We start from the raw sequence: 18,993 nt of genomic DNA on the forward strand, positions 1-18,993 counted from the left end.
AACTCAGGCCGAAACTTGGCCCCTAAATGTCTCCCTCCTGCACCAGCTCTCCAGCCACGCATTCATCTGCTCTATCCTCCTATTTCTGTACTCAATCTTTTGGGAAAGATACAAAGAACTGGAGTATTGAATGTTGCAAAGAAGCATGTTGCATGCTCTATTTACATGCCCTTCATTGACAAATATTGTACTGTACACTCCCCAGAGTTTGTGGCATAAATTTTGTGATCCAATTTAAAATGGTCCCTAATGGGCTCAAAGAAATGGCACAGTGAACATCCATGGGAGTGAAATTTCTGTCCTCACTAATTCTCGTGAAAAAGTAGTGAAATTTCTTTGATTTATACTTATGTCTACTTTTTCACTGAAATTGCTGGCAAAAGAACCAGAGGCAACATGAGTAAAAAATGTTTGCACGGCGAGTTTTTTTATGATTTGGAATGCACTGTGTGAATGGGTGGTGGAAGCAGATTCAATAGTAACCTTCAAAAGGGAATTGGATAAATACTTGAAAAGGAAAAGATTTGCTGGGCTATTAAAGAGCAGGGGAGTGGGAATAATTAGATAGCTGTTTCAAAGATCCGGCACAGGTCGAATGATGATTATGTGAAAACAGGAATTTCACCATGTTAGGCAAATGGCCACAGAAAATGAGTTAGGAACAGACAATTTTCCTTCACTCCGAATGATGTCATACAAACTGCTACGTGAAGCTGAATGATTGTGTAAGCTAAACAAGTAGGAGTAAGTGATGGAATCTGGAAGATCAGTGCTTTAAACTCAATGGTTTTAGTTGTTTTTTCCTGATGCGACAAGCAAGTTGACTCATGTTTTTCTGTGCTGTGTTGTTTACCTGAATTAACAGTGTCTGTTACCTTGCCCAAGACATAATTATAGACATGACGGAATGACAAATCCACACTGTGCAAATCAAGGTTTCTAAACATGGCTTCATGCAGATAGAGCAGCAAAATTAAACAAAATCATATGATGCTGACCCGAATGTCTTCTCCTCGGGAATAACCAATTGGAGGAGACCTGGATATTTGGTTTGGCTGAGTTAGACCCAAGCTTCCAGCTTTAAACATTTTTCAAATGCTCAAATATATTATAGGTGTATATGCATGACGTTTTGAATGAGAGCAACTGCATGATTTGAAAACAAACACCAAATATCCCGAAGATCACTCTGTTCACATAAGGGTCTGAATAGGTAATTGTGTGGAATCTGCATTAAGATTTGGACAGCTACTGCTATAAAGATTCAATTAGCACACAGCATTTTGCCTCAATATTAGAATGGAGTATATATTCTCAGGCGGTAATAAAAGATCATTTTGAAGTTTGAAACAATTTCAAAACCATTTATAATGATTAAATTCAACACACTCTCCGCAGCTAGAGAAATGTCAAAGAAGCAAGTCTTCCCATTTCTATTTAGACAGGTTGATGAGAATAAAGTTGCACATATGCATTAGGCACTACTCACCATGGTCCACTACAAATCGTAATTTCTGTATCGTAGCCAGATTGCCGCTTACTCTGTAAATGCCATCAGCATCCAAACCTGACAAAAAAACAAGCATTAATCTGTGATTAAATTAAAATTTTACAATATTTTCTCCTATACGCTCCTTGAACTTATAGCCTTATTAGAGCAATTATGTCTGCCCAAACTTGCTGGCTGACACTGCATATACATTTCTTGCAGTTCAGTCATCTGTAAATGCATATCTCATCGTCTGTTTACACCAGATCAGTCTCATACTGTTAATGTTACCTGACCTAGGTCTTTGGGTTTATAAAAAGCAGATCCATTATTAGGTAGCATAAGTATAAACTCAAAATGTATTGGAAACAGAAGCAAAGTGTAATGGTTGATGGGTGTTTTTGTGATGCGAAGACTGTCTCCAGTGGGGCTCAGTACTAGGTCTCTTGCTTTTTGTGATATATAGGGTATATCAATGATTTAACTTTGAATGTAGGGGATCTGATTAAGAAGTTTGCAGATGATACAAAAATTGGCTGTGTGGTTGATAATGAAGCAGAAAGCTGTAGATTGCAGGAATTAACTGGTCAGGTGGGCAGAACAATGGAAAATGGCATTCCATCGGAGAAGTGTGAGGTAATTCATTTGGGGAAGGCTAACAAAGTAAGATAATATACAATAAATGGAAGGACACTGACAAATGTAGAGGAACAGAAGCACCTTGGAGTGCATGTCCACAGATCCCTGAAGGGAGCAGGCCAGGTAGATAAGGTGGTTAAGAAGGCATACGGAATAATTGCCTTTATTAGCCAAAGCATAGAATACAAGAGCAGGGAGGTTATGCTTGAACTAGTATTAAACACTAGTTAAGCCACAGCTATAGTACTGCATGCACTCTCTGCTTCACCCTCAGTAAGCTCACTGCTGGAGTGGAGCTAATTTACAGAACAAATGGGAATCTGTTCAACCTCCGCCGCCTCCAGGTCAGATCCAAGGTCGTCCCATCATCTGTCATTGAATTACGGTACGTAGAAAAAGCTTGCGTCTGCGCACACTCGGAGTCCGAACTCCGAGCCACCGTCAACACATTCACCAAAGCGTATGAGAGCATGGGCCTTAACTAAATATCTGTAAGACAAAGGTCCTCTACCAAGCTGTCCCTGCCACACAGCACTGCCCCCCGATTATCAAAATCCATGACGAGGCCTTGGACAACGTGGACCATTTTCCATACTTCGTGAGTCTACTGTCAACAAGGGCGGACATCGACGACGAAGTCCAACATCGCCTTCAGTGTGCCAGTGCAGCCTTCAGTCGCCTTCGGAAGAGAGTGTTTGAAGACCAGGACCTGAAACCCGGCACCAAGCTCATGGTCTACAGAGCAGTCGTGATACCCGCCCTCCTATATGGTTCAGAGATATGGACTATGTACAGCAGGCACCTCAAAACACTGGAGAAGGACCACCACCACTGCCTCTGCCAATCCACTGGGACGATAGAAGCACTAACGTCCGTGCTCTCATTCAGGCCAACATCCCAGCATTGAAGCACTGACCACACTCAACCAGCTCCGTTGGATAGGCCACATCGTCTGCATGCCCGACATGAGACCCCCAAAACAAGCGTTCTACTCCGAGCTACGACATGGCAAGCAAGCCCCAAGTGGGCAGTGGAAATGCTTCAAGGGTACCCTCAAAGTCTCCTTGAAAAAGTGCAACATCCCCACCGACACCTGGGAATCCCTGGCCCAAGTCCGCTCAAAGTGGAGGAAAAGCATCTGGGAAGGCGCCGAACATCGAGTCTCTTCGCTGGGAGGAAGCAGAAGCCAAGCATAGACAGCGGAAGGAACACACGGCAGCCCAAGCACCCCACCCACCCATTCCTTCAACCACTATCTGCCCCACCTGCGACAGAGACTGTAGGTCCTGCATTGGACTCATCAGACACCTGAGAGCTCATTATTAGTGTGGAAGCAATTCATCCTCGACTCCGAGGGACTGCCTAAGAAGAAGGAGAAGATTGCACGCACTTCTGGTCACCACATTACAGGAAAGACGTGACTGTACTAGAAATGGTACAGAGGAGATTTACGAGGATGTTGCCTGGACTGGGGAATTTTAGCTATGAGGAAAGATTGGACAGGCTGGAGTTGTTGTGTTTGGAACAGTAGAGGCTGAGGGGAGACCTTATTGAAGAGTATAAAATTATGAGAGGCCTAGGTAAAGTGGATAGGAAGGACCTATTTTCCTTAGCAGAGGGGTCAACAACCAGGTGGGGGGGGGGGGGGGGGTATAAATTTAAAGTAAGTGGTCGGAGTTTGGAGGTATTTTTAGGGGAATTGTTTTCACCCAGAGGATGGTGGGGTTTTGGAACTCACTGCCTGACAGGGTGGTAGAGGCAGAAACCCTCACCACATTTAAAAGGTACTTGGATGTGCACTTGAAGTGCTGCAACCTACAAGGCTACAGACCAAGAGCTGTAAAGTGGGATTAGACTGGATAGCTCTTAGTCGGCCTGCCCGGACATGATGGGCTGAAATGGCCTCATTCCATGCTGTAAATTTCTATGATTCTTTGATTCTTTTAAAATACAGGCTGCACTATAAAAGATATTTTTTGGTTTGTTCATGACATATGGGTGGCATTGTTTATAAGTTCTCAGGTGACTGATGAGTCCAATGCAGGACCTACAGTCTCTGTTTATTGCCTGCTCCTATTTGCCCTGAGAAAGTAGGTGGTGTGTCTATTTCTTGAACTGCTGCAGTGCTTATGGCAATGGTGCTCCCACGGTGGCATTAGGAAGGGAATTTACCACAGCAAATATTTTCAATGCACAGTTACCAGGCAGTGACCAACTAATACTTTGGGTGCAGAATTTGCTGGACCAGTGTGATCCGCGACATACGTTGTAAATTATGCTGTTTCACGCCCCAATGTTTCCATTGCCAACTACTCCAAAATTTCCTTGAAAAGTAAGTTAAATGCATTGGAGAATCAGGGATCTCAGAAGCAGGGCAGCTAATGACTTATGCCTTCAATAAATTAACTGAGCACCACAATATTGGCATTACCTGAGTCATATAATTTTTGAATTTCAAATCCTTTCACTCTGCTGATTTTGGGCACTTGCAGAATGTTGTTTGAGTTACGGATAAACTCATCTGGTGTATTCAGTTTTCGGGAACATTCTAAGTTAGAGATGAATTTTGGGAGAAAAAATGTTTCCCCCACTATTTGCAGTTTTCTAACAAAGTTGTTCTTCTTACTTTTGCTCTCCCCTGATCCTGTACCTTTGCCCATCGAGAAATGGTATGTTGGTGACTATTGCCAGGCTTTTACCAATATTGTGCTGTAAACTTCTGTCAGAAGGTGTGTAGTGACTTTCCTGTCTTAAAGGGAACTGCCTAACCTTTGTTTGTCACTATTTCAACAACACAGCTAATATCACAATGGCAATGCCTGGAGATTTGCCTACATCACGCACAATGCTGTGGTACACCGAGCTGGTGCATCTTTTATGTCTCAGGCAGTCTGTTAGTCAAAAGGTGCTGCCATCTGATGGAGCAGTTGAAACAGTGAGTAATAAAATACAATCTTGAGGTTCTCATGATCTCTAGTTGGGCAGAGAAAGATCACTAATCTACAATCACTTGATTCATTGTAATCATACATAAATGACATATAAATGTTCTTTTTTTACTACCAATCATCATCTCCTCAAAATGTTGCTCTTGTTTTTATTCAGGGATAAAGGGTCCCATCTTTATATCTGATTTTGTCTGGAAACAGGAGAGCTATTTGCGAAGACAAAGAGCTTTTTGATTGAAACACTCCAATGTGTTCAGATCTAAGTGTCAACATACAAAGGGACTGAGGAAATATCCCAAAAGCATGTTTTAGATCCAAGGACTGAGGATGTATTCTAAGGACATCTGTCACATTTGAGTGTTGGACAGTACTAGGACTGCGAAAAGATCCCAAATATAAGTGTCAAATCCTGGTGTCAGCCAGCATTAAAACTAAGGAACTGCTGCAAGCATCTGCATTAGATCTGAGCATTGAGCAGTTTTGAGGCTAAATATTTTCATCGTCAACTGTGAAAACAGGAAGGCACCAAAGTGATTAAGCAGTTGAAGTAAGATCAAAGTGTAATATAATGAAGATAAACTGAAGGAGCAGAGATGACAATCAGATTTTATGTTATGAAACAGGTATATTTTTTGTACATTAGTTTGTTTTGATTTCTGCTGTTCTAATCCTCACTTTCCAATTTCTCAACACGCTGTGACTTTTTCAGTTCAGAGGTCATTTATTTCATATATTTCTTCCACTGACATGTACAATCTTTTGAAATATAATCACACCGAAAAACATTAATTATTTAACATCTCAACTTTAGAATGTTGGCCTGTGTTGATTAGTGAGTTAAATGAAGATCTTAAGTGACATGAATTTTTGATGTTCGTGCATAAATCTGGAAGTTGTGAGCAGCATATGTTATGAATTCTTTAAAGGAAAAATGTTGATTTCCTGTCACTTTTGTTAAATGTGGTTTGCTTATTAAAATAAATACAAATACTTTTTTTGAAATGCCATAAGTAATTGACAACTAACTTTCTATGTGAAGTATACAGGTACCTAATGACTAACACTGTAGTTTGGTAGTTGTCAGATGTAGCTTGAACTCAATGCCCAATCTCGGTCATGGAAAGCAGACTGGGCGCCTCTCCGAATAGGGAGGAAAAATTGATGGGAAAATTGGCAGGAAGATCATCCCTGAGCTGTGATGGCGTGTCTCTTTATTGCTGCTACAGAATTGGTAATGTTGGTGATCTGGGAGTAGGCAGCAAGCCTGCCCACTCAAACGCATAGGTATGGGAGGATCATGGGAACCATGGTGAAACATTGGGATTTGAAGTTTTTACTTAAAAAAAAATCATACCTGAAAGTGTTTTACAAGCTGTAACATGACCATGATTTCATGAAACCCTGAACACAAAGATTTTTAAAATCATTAGAAATCCTTGATTTTAAATACAGGCCTGTCGTATCTACAAATTTCTTGTCTTTACATCTCAAATGTTGTCAGAATGTTATGAACACACTGTTAATTTTTTCCATCGAACTGCAATGTGTGCACTTTTGTTGTGCTCTTATACTGCTAAGAGCATCAAATGATTGATCTTTTTGTTGTGTCCATTTACAGCAATTACAGACAAGATGACATAATTGCCACAGTATAATAACAACAACTTGCATTTAACTAGCATCTTTAAGGTAAGTGTAATGTATGCACCTTTGAGTATGCTCACAGGTTTGTAGAGCTGTTGGGCACTTGATTTAATTTTTACTTTTTGTCCCCAAAAAGAGTTGTAGAGCTGTTGCATTGTGAGTGGCTTAGCCAGTCACTTGATGGGCACAAGACTCAATAAATCCCCAGTCAGTTGGGTCTAGGTCATCCATGATGAGGTATGCAGCAGTGAGCTGAGTGGATGAACTGGTAATGTGTATTGTGATTGTTAAATTTTTGTTAATAAACTAACTAGTTCTTAGTAGCAATGTGTTGCTATGAATTCTTAAGCAAAGAACATTACAGGAGGAAAATGTTCCAAGGCGCTTCATAGAAGCGTAATCAGACATAAATCGACGGCAAGCCAAAGAAGGATAAAGGCATTATAAAGTTATGGGGCTGGATTTTTAGCTTTTGAGATTTCGGGGCGGCAATGGCGGCAGGGCGATCCTGATACCGCCTGGAAAAAGTGTGCAACCTCGTCTGCAAAATTCGGCAAAAAATTACGTCCCATGATCGGGGGGCGCAAAATCAGGCGTTACACAAGGAAGTTTTTGCGCCCCAGCCGAAAATCATGGTATTAAAAATGTTTTGTTGATTTAAGGAACTTCATTGTTGCACAGTGCCCTGGAACATCATGTTGTATATTGTCTGGTTTTATTTTGGTGGGCTGAGTTTTGGTTGCTTTGTTGCAGTAAGATTTATGATTCATCCTTTGCCATTGGTGTCTTGTGTGCCATTTCAACATTCATCAGAGATGTACCTTTATGGGGACGGGCATTAGTTCTATTCCTCAGTTTCCTCCATTAGGAGAACCGGTCCATTATGAGCTGGTGATGTGCAACTCTTGGTCCAGCAGCATCTCCATGCTGCCTCCCTTGTAGATGATGTGGCTATCCAATGGGGGCTTTGCCAGGCTCCTCTTCATCGTATTCCTCCTCCTTCAGTGGGCCTGCAATCCCCACTGGCAATGCCTGGCTCCTCATGATGGCCAAATTGTGCAACGTGCAGCACACCACAATGAATTTGGATACCTGTTGAGGGGAGTATTGAAGGCTGCCTCCAGAGCGGTCCAGGCATCAGTCTGCCTGTAGGAGATGGCTTTTCTCTGTCAGCACTTCCTTTCCGACCTGAAATCTGCACGTGATTCCTGCCCCCCATATTGGGGGCTTAGGCCTAGAAATTCGGTGCATTTGCGCCTCCTGTTAATGCCACTGGGGGTGCTAATGGGGTGTAAATGTGTTAGCACCTGGGCACAGCACTAACAATGACTCCCACCACTTGGGATGGGAGTTTAGCGGCTGCACTACAGCATTGCGCCCCGATCTCATGCGCCCAGAGATTGTGACAGCATCACCGTGCGCATCACCCTGTTAGTGCCACAGAACCGAAATTGACTTTCTGCCCCACCAGTAGCGCCAGGTGAAAACACTGGCAGCTGCAGGAGGTGTGGATCGGGTGGCCGGCCGCAACCGGAGCGATAATTAAAGGCGAGATGGCTGAGGTAAGTAAAAAAAAAAGACTTCCCTTTGTTTTCGTTGAGTTCCTCTGTTTTCTTTGCAGAGTCTTGCCTGCGATCGCTCAGCCTGGTGCTCTGCTTGAGTGCTAGGCTGATCGCACAAGTCCCTTTGTATGTGACTGCGCTGCATGGCTCAGTGTGCAGCGCTGCTGAAGCATTCTCCCCGTTACCGCTTCAAGAAGGAAGTGGAGCACTTGATTTAGCACTTTACTTCCTTCCAGGAGCCCTAATGCAAATTTTTTGAGTGGGTAAAAAATTAGTGCCTGGCACTAAGTTTCCCTTCTCTCAAAAGTTTCCGTCCCCTTAGTGTTGACTGTGAAGCACTTCGGGATGTCCTGAGGTCACGCAAAGCATGATATAAATGGAAGTTCTTCCTTTCTTACTAACAAAGCCCAGCTGATAAGCTAGCACTTGAATTAGCCATTTTCCGATTAACAGCACCTGCACTTTCCTAGTGCAGCTCTGGCCATCATTTGATATACTCGATTTTATATGCATTGATTTTCAAATGCAGTATCGATCTGCTTATTTAGATTTCTTCCAGTTAGACAAGTCCTCAATAAAACTATACAGCTGCTATCAAAATTATGCATAAATGTTGAATATATTATCAATGTAATAAAATTCTATTTTAACAACATCAAAGGTGACTAAAAAGAATGAAATCTCCCGTTTATAATTTTTTTAAATCAGGTACTATGAAAGAATGGAAAGTATAATGGTGTTTTCAGGCTAACACGCACAATAAGGTTTGGGAGCTACAATCTTCATTTTTCAATGGTTCAGTACATTATAAGAAGCTCGAACTTGGTCACTGCATTGTAGCTGTTACAGTGAATTACTCAAGGCATGAAAGCAATAGAGTCAGCAGAAGTGAAGACAAAAAGGTGTCTGTGCAAACAGGCAGTGAATTTAAGATTGGAACTGATAGTTTGAAGATAAACCTAAGCCATTTGTTTAACTCCATATTGGTGGAATTAGACAGGTTCATAAATCTGGGTTCCTATATATCGAACCTCCTGGTTGCCACAGAAGCTGTGAGGTATGTCTCCTTCCAATGCCCTTTGTAAGTACAGAATACAGTGCATGCCCAAACTGTTATGAAGGGCTGTGCTAATTCGATGAAGGAGTGAATTTTTCCATCCTGTCCATGTTAGTTCACCCGTTTTGACAAACTAATACTTACTCTACTTAGCACTCATATGAGCAGAGCTCTTGTTGCTAAGAATTAATGGGTGAATCAATACTACTTCACATTTGGAATTGTGATCTTTCCTGCTGCACCAGGAGAGAACAGCACCGCATCACAATAAATAAGCACAGCTGAAGAAAGGGCCTCGCTCTCATATAGATCATGATGTTAAGTGCCAGGATCTTCGTGCTGGCAGTGCTAGTCTAACCTGATCTAATTCCCAAAGCTAACCTGGTGTTCTGAACAGCTGTGAACTCATGCTATGGTTCAGACTGCGACAGCTTTCATAGGGGATTCTTTTAACGTCATGTTTAACACTGGCATTTCACATCTGGGATCTGGGTTCAGTTGCAACTGGGCCAATGCACTGAAGGTCTCCTGTTTTTAAACTGTATGAATCCTATATGTAATGAGCTTGGTTGGTGTTTATCCAGTTCCTGAAAGATATGGGTCAACAGCCCAAAATAGTCTTTTACTGGCATTAAGTTGCTCGTCTCACTCATAAAGATTACAGGATAGCTGGTCTGGAAATGGAAAAATATCATACTAGTACGTGGCGATGCTTTTGTGAAATTTAGGCACATTGTTGGGGTTGAGTAGATGAAGCTCAACTATACATTTAACTGTGTTATACTTGATCTGATGGTGAATTAAGTCAAATAAGTATTCCATTCCTTGGTTAAGTACAAAAAATTCATATTACAAATGCACTTCATGAATTTTTTTATATCATTAAGAGATGCACCCCTTTAATTAGTCTATTGTGGCAATGTAGGGAGGAGGGAAAATAACTCCCAACACACACACCCACACACACACACACAGTGTGCACACACCCAATAATCCTCTCCATTAACTTCGATGAAATGAAAATCTGGCGAAGTGTATGATGGACGACCGATCTGCTACTGTCCATTTTGCATCAGCACTAAAGTTGAATTTCATGCGCAGACACAAGGTTTAAACAATGTAATTTATATGATCTACAAATTTGTATGACACTTAAAGGCCATCCCATACAATTTAAGAATGTCATCTTTCATACTGGCCAATATGCTTTAGACACATCAATAATGTACAGAACATTCATATACAGCCAAGAAATGCTTCTGCATGGCAGATAAATTTATGTTATAAATGTACAAACATGAAAAAAAATCGATAAATAGTGTGAAAAAAATTGAGTCTCTGAGAGCTTGGATGAATCAAAGTTCACCGAATTTGTAAAGTTAGGCACAAGCTCTCTTTATGCTAAGTGAAATTACTCTTTAATATTTCAAAATTAATTATAGTGTTTTTGCAGGCAGAGGATTAATTAGTGCACAATCACTCTTGTAACCATGATGTCCTCCAAGATAAAAAGCCTCTTTGGTCAGCTTTCCCAAAGCTCTTCCTATTTGTCTTGGCTACATTTAATTTGGCTGCATTAAGGTGAAGTGCTTCTTCCAAACTCCATACAGAAATAATAATCATTGTAACTCACTGTGAAGGAAAAATTGTCATAAATGGCTGAAAATTCTCAATGTAAGTAGCTGGAGAAAATGTATGGTTCAAATCTGGAACTTGTGCAGAGAAAGCTCAGTTCTTGGTTACAGACATATCTTTTTTATGCATTATTTTCGAAACCCAATCATTTTAATGGTTTAAAAAATTGAGTAACTGTCAACCATTGAAAAATAAAGCACAACACAGTTTAATTGTTCATGTTTTTACTTGTTCTGTGGAAGAATTCAAATTATTCATCTGTGAAATTTATGAATTTTAAAAGATCTCCCACTGAAAGTTCCTCCTGAAAATTTGCAAGTGTTCATAATGTTTTAAAATATTTTATTGGGTACAGATACCATATGACATAAGGAATTCATAGTGTATTCTTATCTCGAGAGTAATTTAAGCACTAGGTTGAATATATGTGGGTCAGAAACACAACGCTAAATTCAAATTGTGTGGGAATTGAAGGATTATTCAGTTGTGATATTTTCTTTGGTATGTGTCAAAGTTGGCACCAGAAATGAGATGCAAGCTAGTTTCTGATATTTGAAGAGAAGTGCAGTGACCAATAGACTGTTCCTTTATGATTGTGGCAACATTAGGTAATTTTGGTCTTGCTTTGGTTTGATGGACGTCTCTTTAAATCCAGTCATCTTACATAAGAGCCCAGAATGTCCGAGAGAGGCCTTTTGGGGGAAGATCTTGAGGAGAGTGGAACTTCCACCTGCACTCCTGACTCCAGCCCTTATCCGAGTCAGAGGCATCAACATATTGTGGGAGAGATTCCACTGAAGTGCCATGCCACAGCATAACTGGGTCAGCAGTCCATTGGGGTAGACTGTCCAGCTCTTGCATCAGGCACTTTTGGTAATGCAATCTGATATGTCCTTACTATACAGTATAAATGCACACGAGGCCCATACTTGAGAGAAGGTCATTCTGTGACCAGTTACCTTTATTACCAAGACTTTAAGTGATGAAGGTGGGTGGAGTTTCCCCTTTTATACCTGAAAGTCCAGGTTAGGAGTGTTTCCCACAAGTTCATCCCCTTATGTTCAATGTGCTCAAGGTGAAGAACTTCGGTCAGCTTATACATGGGTTACAATGATAGTTGAATACATGACATCACCTCCCCGCCAAAGTCTTATTGGGATCACAGGTTAAGTCTCTCTGGTGGTTTACGCTCCCTTGTAGAGCGCCTGAGTTGGGGCTCCGGTTGTTGGGCGCTGGCCTGAGTGTCTGCTGTTTGCGGTGCCTCAGGCCTGTCCGGACTGCCCACAGTGACTGGGCTCTCCTCCACTTGGTTCTGGTGTTCGGTCACCTATGGTGGAGTAAACTCTACGTCGTGTTCTTCCTCTGCTTCTTCTATGGGGTTGCTGAACCTCCTTTTCGTTTGATCCACGTGTTTGCGGCAGATTTGTCCATTGGTAAGTTTAACTACCAAAACCCTATTCCCCTCTTTGGCAATCACAGTGCCTGCAAGCCATTTCGGCCCTGCAGCGTAATTAAGGACAAAATCAGGGTCATTGACATCAATACATCGCACCCTCACATTCCTGTCATGGTAGTCACATTGTGACGGACGCCTGCTCTCAACAATTTCTTTCATAGGAGGGCGTATAAGGGATAACCTTTTCATTAGCAGCTCTGCAGTTGGAACCCTTGTGAACGAGTGTGGTCGGGATCTATTGGCCAACAAGAGGAATGATAAGCAGCCTTATAGGGAACCCCCTTGGATTCTGAGCATCACCTGTTTGGTTATCTGCACTGCTCGTTCCACCTGGCCGTTTGGGGCCGGCTTGAACGGTGCCATTCTGACATGGTTGATTCCATTGCCTGCCATGAAGTCCTGGAATTCAGTGCTTGTGAAGCACGGGCCATTGTCGCTGACCAAGACATCCGGTAGATCACGGGCGGCGAACATTGCCCGTAGACTTTCTACCGTGGCAGAGGATGCGCTTGAATTTAAAATGGCACACTCAATCCATTTGGAGTAGGCGTCTACTACAACCAAAAACATTTTTCCCATGAAAGGACCTGCGTAGTCCACATGGATGCGTGACCATGGCTTGGCGGGTCAGGACCAGGGGCTGAGGGGAGCTTCCCTGGGTGCGTTGCCCAGCTGAGCACGCGTGTTGCACCTGCGAACACAAAGTTCTAGGTCTGCATCTATCCCTGGCCACCAAACATGTGACCTGGCAATTGCCTTCATCATGACAATGCCCGGATGCTCATTGTGAAGTTCTCTGATAAACACCTCTCTGCTCATCTGGGGCATGACTATTCAGTTTCCCCACAGTAGGCAATCGGCCTGAATTGAGAGTTCATCCATGCGCCTGTGAAATGGTTTAAATTCCTCAGGCCATGCCCCGTTCGTGGCTGCCCAGTCCCCATTCAGGACACATTTCTTAACGAAAGACAATAGAGGGTCTTTATTTGTCCAGACTTTAATCTGATGGGCTGTCACAGGTGAGCCTTCGCTTTCGAAAGCTTCAACAGCCATGACCATCTCAGTATCATCCTCAGTTGCCCCCTCAGTGGTGGCTAGTGGGAGCCTGCTGAGTGCATTGGCGCAGTTTTCAGTGCCCGGTCTGTGCTGAATTGTGTAGTCATAGGCGGCTAACGTGAGTGCCCACCTCTGTATGCAGGCCGATGCATTCGCATTTATGGCCTTGTTGTCGGCCAAAAGGGACGTTATGGGTTTGTAATCTGTCTCCAGCTCAAATTTCCTGCCAAACAGGTACTGGTGCATTTTTTTTTACTTCATATACACATGCTAGCACTTCCTTTTCTACCATCCCGTAGCCCCTTTCTGCCTGGGACAGACTTCTAGAGGCATAAGCTACCGTCTGTAACTGACCATTGGCATTCACATGCTGCAACACACACCAGACGCCATAGGACGACGCATCGCACGTTAAAACAAGTTTCTTACACGGGTCATATAACGTTAACAGTTTGTTGGAGCATAACAAATTGCGTGCTCTATCAAAAGCCCTTTCCTGGCTGTCCCCCCAGACCCAATCATGACCTTTGCATAGGAGCACGTGTAGCGGCTCTAACAGCTTGCTCAATTTGGGAAGAAAGTTACCAAAATAGTTTAGGAGCCCCAGGAACGAACGCAGCTCTGTCTTGTTACGGGGTCTGGGTGCTCTCTGGATCGCTTCCGTTTTGGACACAGTAGGTCTGATCCTGTCTGCTGCTACCCTCCTCTGCAGGAATTCTACCTCTGGAGCTAAGAAGACGCACTTCGCCTTTTTCAGTCGCAGCCCTACCCGGTCCAGTCTGCGTAACACCTCCTCCAGGTTGTGGAGGTGTTCTTCAGTATCGCGACCCGTGATGAGGATGTCGTCTTGAAAAACCGTCCTTGGAATCGACTTGAGGAGGCTTTCCATATTTCGTTGAAAGATCGCGGCGGCCGAACGAATCCCGAACGGACATCTGTCGTGATGGTGGTCAGCTTCTTTGACTCACTCGCCAGCTCCTGGGTCATGTAAGCTGAGGTCAGGTCCAATTTTGAAAACATTTTGCCACCGGATAGCGTTGTAAAGAGGTCCTCTGCTCTCGGTAGTGGGTACTGGTCTTGGAGTGACACCCGATTGATGGTGGTCTTGTAATCGCCACATATCCTGACCGACCCATCTGCCTTGAGCACCGGCATGATCAGGCTCGCCCAGTCACTGAATTCAACTGGCGAGATGATGCCTTCCCTCAGCAGGCAGTCCAATTTGCATTCTATCTTTTCCCGCATCACGTACGGCACCGCTCTGGCCTTGTGGTGTTCTGGCCTGACATCCGGGTTTATGTGAATCACTACCTTCGCCCCCATGAAAGTGCCGATGCCGGGTTGAAATAATGAATCAAATTTGTCCAGGACCTGTGAGTATGATACTCGCTCCACAGAAGAAATTGCATTGACATCGCCCCATTTCCAGTTCATGACAGCAAGCCAACTCCTCCCCAGTAGTGCGGGACCGTCCCCCGGGACAATCCAGAGTGGCAACCTGTTCTCCAAATCTTTGTGGGTCACGACTACTGTGGTGCTGCCTAGCACCGGAATGATCTCCTTTGTATATGTCCGTAGCTGTGTGTCAATCGGTAATAATTTTGGCCTCCTGGCCTTGGACACCCACAACCTTTCGAACTGTTTGATACTCATCAGCTACTGGCTGGCCCCCCGTGTCTAGCTCCATTAATACTGGTATGCCATTGAGGAGCATTTTCATTATTATCAGTGGCGTCCTGGTATATGAATTGTATATGTGCTCCACATGAACTTGCTGAACTACATCTTCCAGTGATTTCCCCCAGTATTCATTTGGCTTTGTTGGGCTTACATCAGGCTCGTCCTCCTCATACATCAACCTGGCTGCAGGCTTCCTGCACATACGCGCCAAGTGACCGCTGATGTTGCAGTTTCTGCAGGTATATTGCTGATACCTGCAAGCTCTGGCTGGCTGTTTGCCTCCACACCTCCAGCATGCGCTGGAGGCTCCGTTGTTGGAAACAAAAGGTCCATTACCAGTCGATCGTCTCTGACTGCTCTGTAACTGTCCTTAAGCGCACCATTTACAGGTGTTGATGGCCCCATTACTGGCCGCATTGTCCATTGCGATGGCATGAATCGCTGTTCAGCTAGCCATTGTCTCTGTTGAATTCCCCCTTTGGGTTCGGCTACATGTTGGGGCATGTCCGATTACCCTTTTCTGCCTAGGGAACTGTGTGCCGCGTTAACAATGTTGACTCCCTGGTCGTTTGCCGCATTTGTGCCAAGATTTTTGTCATACATCATTCTGGTCTCTTCCTCCCTTGAGATAAATGTCTGGGCTATCAGAGTGGCTGCTTCCAAGATCAAGTCTTTGGTCTCAATCAGTTTCCTGAAAACTCCAGCGTGCCCGATCCCTCAATAAAAAAGTCTCGCAACATCTCCGCTCTGCATGCATCTGTGAACTTACATAGGCTAGCCAGTTACCGGAGATCTGCCATGAAGTCTGGAACGCTTTTCCCTTCTCACCACCGGTGCATGTAAAACCGGTGTCTCGCCGACTTAAGGTGTTCCCCGGTCAACTTACTGAGCTCTTCGACATCTTGTCCGCCAGCTTCTCTGGCGCTAAAAGGTCCTTCGTCATGGCGTACGTTCTGGATCCACAAACCGTCAAGAGATGAGCCCTGGGTTTGTCGGCCGAATCCTATCCCAACCATTCCTTAGTGACAAAACTTTTCTATATCTCTCAATAAAGTTGTCCCAATCATCACCAACACAGTACCTCTCTTCTATGCTGCTAGTGGCCATGCATGTGTGGTTTAAATCCCAGTTTCTCGTCGCCAATGATATGTCCTTACTATACAGTATAAATGCACACGAGGCCCATACTTGAGAGAAGGTCACTCTGTGACCAGTTACCTTTATTACCAAGACCTCAAGTGATGAAGGTGGGTGGAGCTTCCCCTTTTATACCTGAAAGTCTAGGTTAGGAGTATCTCCCACAAGTTCACCCCCTTGTGGTCAATGTTCTCAAGGTGTACAACTTAGGTCAGCTTATATATGGGTTACAATGATAGTTGAATAGATGACACAATCAATCACTCAATCCGTTTAAATTCTAATTCCCCTTGGGGCCCTTAACAATGCTACACGCACAAGTATTTCTTGTGCTCAGCGTTGCTAGGACGCTAATGATGGGGACTATGTTGTATGATGCATTTCTTTCATTTGCATGTCATCACAGTATGCTTGCTCGTAGTAGGGAACCACCAGAAAAATCTCCGAGGTGAATTTCGATCCTGGCGGCCATTGGACCGGAAATTGGCGGCCACTCGACTCTGCCGCCTGGCCGCCGCTTTCTGCCGGTAAGTGGCCTTTTTAGGAGGCTGAATTTCGGCCCTATAGTTTGTTTTGTTTATAAGCAGTGTTGCCAACACTTGTGATTGTGAAAGTTGCACTTCAGCGTCCAAGCAGGAATCTTGAGATAGCACCAAAAGAGTCATCAGGGATGACTTTCCCTTATCCTTTGACACAGTTCCAAGATTCTTATGTAAACAGAACTCTAATTGAGAGCATGAGTGTTGGCAATGGTGGATTAGCCCCAAAATGTGACTGCTCCTCTACATTTCTACCATTATTGATTATTCACTTCAAGTCCATTTTCAAGTGTAATTTTTCCCTCCATCTTTTACCACCGAGATTAAATACCTTGTTTGATCATGAGAGACAAGCTATCTTTTCATGGCTCTGCCAAATGTCCTTTTTAATGAGCCTCAAGGAGGTGCGTGAAGGTAATACCAGTTAGGTTATTCTCTGATGTCACCCTCCTGAACTTGGTTAAACGGAAAATGGGTAAGGGAGAGTTAACATTTGCCGCTCCATTCCTACCTTGCAGCAAGTTTAATCCTGCTGTTTTGCCTCAGGCAGGAGTTTAATTAATATAGTCTAATTTGGAGAACTGCCTGGTACACCATTTTAAAAAGCTGCACTGGTGTTTCTATCCTCTTGGTCAGTGTCTGCATTCTGTTCTCACCTTGATGACTGGTTGACCTACTACTGTCCCCTAATTGGGTCTCTTTATGTAATGAAATTGTGGAACATGCAGCAAACTGCAATGTGAAGAAAGACTGGATCGACTAGGCTTATAGGGCCCAAGTTTCCACATGATTTGCGCCTGATTTTTAGGAGCAACTGGTGGAGAACGGACTATCTTAGAAATCGCAATTCTTTTCTGCAGTTCTAGTCAGGTAGAACAGTTCCACTTTGGAACAGAATTTTTTCTTCAAAAGGGGGCGTGTCCGGCCACTGACGCCTGATTTCAAAGTTTCCACAGTGAAAACGTACTCCAAACTAACTTAGAATGGAGCAAGTGAAGATTTTTGCAGAACTGAAAAAACCTTGTCTACACACTAAAAAATCAGGCGCAGGTTACAAATTAGGCGTCCAGAACGAGGTGGGGGGGGGGGGGGTGGAGGGGGGGGAAGGGAAGTCATTAAATTCTATAATAAATCCTTATTTATACTTAAAAAAATATTATACAAATAAATCCAACCTGAATAAACATTTATAAGCAAAGAAAAGATTAAATAAACCATCTTCCTACCTGTGTGAAAGTGCTTCAGCCAGGGAGAATGCTGCAGGCGTTCGTTCCCGCGGGGGAGGGGGAGGAGAAAGCCGTTCGTTCCAGCGGGGGGGGGGGGGAGGAGAAAGCCGTTTGTTCCAGCGGGGGGGGGGGGGAGGAGAAAGCCGTTTGTTCCCGACGGCGGGCGGGGAGGGGGAGGGAAATGGCTGCCTCAACTTTCTGAGGCTTCCTGCAGCCTTCTCAGTGCTGCAGGAAGCCTCAGTGCTGATGTGCTGATGGCAATGTGCTTTTATTAAAAAATGTTCAAAAATTAAACAGCTACAAAGAACTACAAAAATGGCCGAGTGCCAATGTTTCCTTCACACTGCACGTGCGCGAACGCTCCAACGCGCACGCGCAGCGTTGCCGGCAGGAAAAAAAACTAATTTAAATGGTACCCGCCCCCTCCCATTTACAAAATCGGCGCGAGTGTAGGCTCCGCCCCCTTGGACGCCGCGTCAAACAGACATGGAGCTGCAGGGCGCTCCAGAATCGCGCGTTTTTTTTTCCGGCACCGTTTTAGGCGCGAAAAACGGGCGTCCAGCTCAGAGGGGCGCCCGTTTTTTATCGTGTGGAAACTTGGGCCCATAGTCACTGGAATTTAGAAGAATGAGAGGGGATCTCATAGAAACATATAAATTTTTGACGGGATTGGACAGGTTAGATGCAGGAAGAATGTTCCCGATGTTGGGGAAGTCCGGAACCAGGGGTCACAGTCTAAGGATAAGGGGTAAGCCATTAAGGACCGAGATGAGGAGAAACTTCTTCACTCAGAGAATTGTGAACCTGTGGAATTCTCTACCACAAAAAGTTGTTGAGGCCAGTTCGCTAGATATATTCAAAAGGGAGTTAGATGTGGCCCTTACAGCTAAAGGGATCAAGGGGTATGGAGAGAAAGCAGGAATGG

General features: G+C 43.9%; 1 protein-coding gene across 1 annotated transcript in view; it reads right to left on the reverse strand.

The window, feature by feature from the left end:
* Window positions 1–18,993, reverse strand: part of arhgap15 (Rho GTPase activating protein 15) — an 833,101-nt gene that overhangs the window by 220,028 nt on the left and 594,080 nt on the right. Inside the window, exon 12 of the mRNA XM_070873559.1 lies at window positions 1,490–1,567. Coding sequence (XP_070729660.1) covers window positions 1,490–1,567 — 78 coding nt within the window. The remainder of the gene's footprint in view (window positions 1–1,489; window positions 1,568–18,993) is intronic.

This window comes from Pristiophorus japonicus, chromosome 3 (assembly GCF_044704955.1).
Source record: "Pristiophorus japonicus isolate sPriJap1 chromosome 3, sPriJap1.hap1, whole genome shotgun sequence".
NCBI classification, from domain to species: domain Eukaryota; kingdom Metazoa; phylum Chordata; class Chondrichthyes; family Pristiophoridae; genus Pristiophorus; species Pristiophorus japonicus.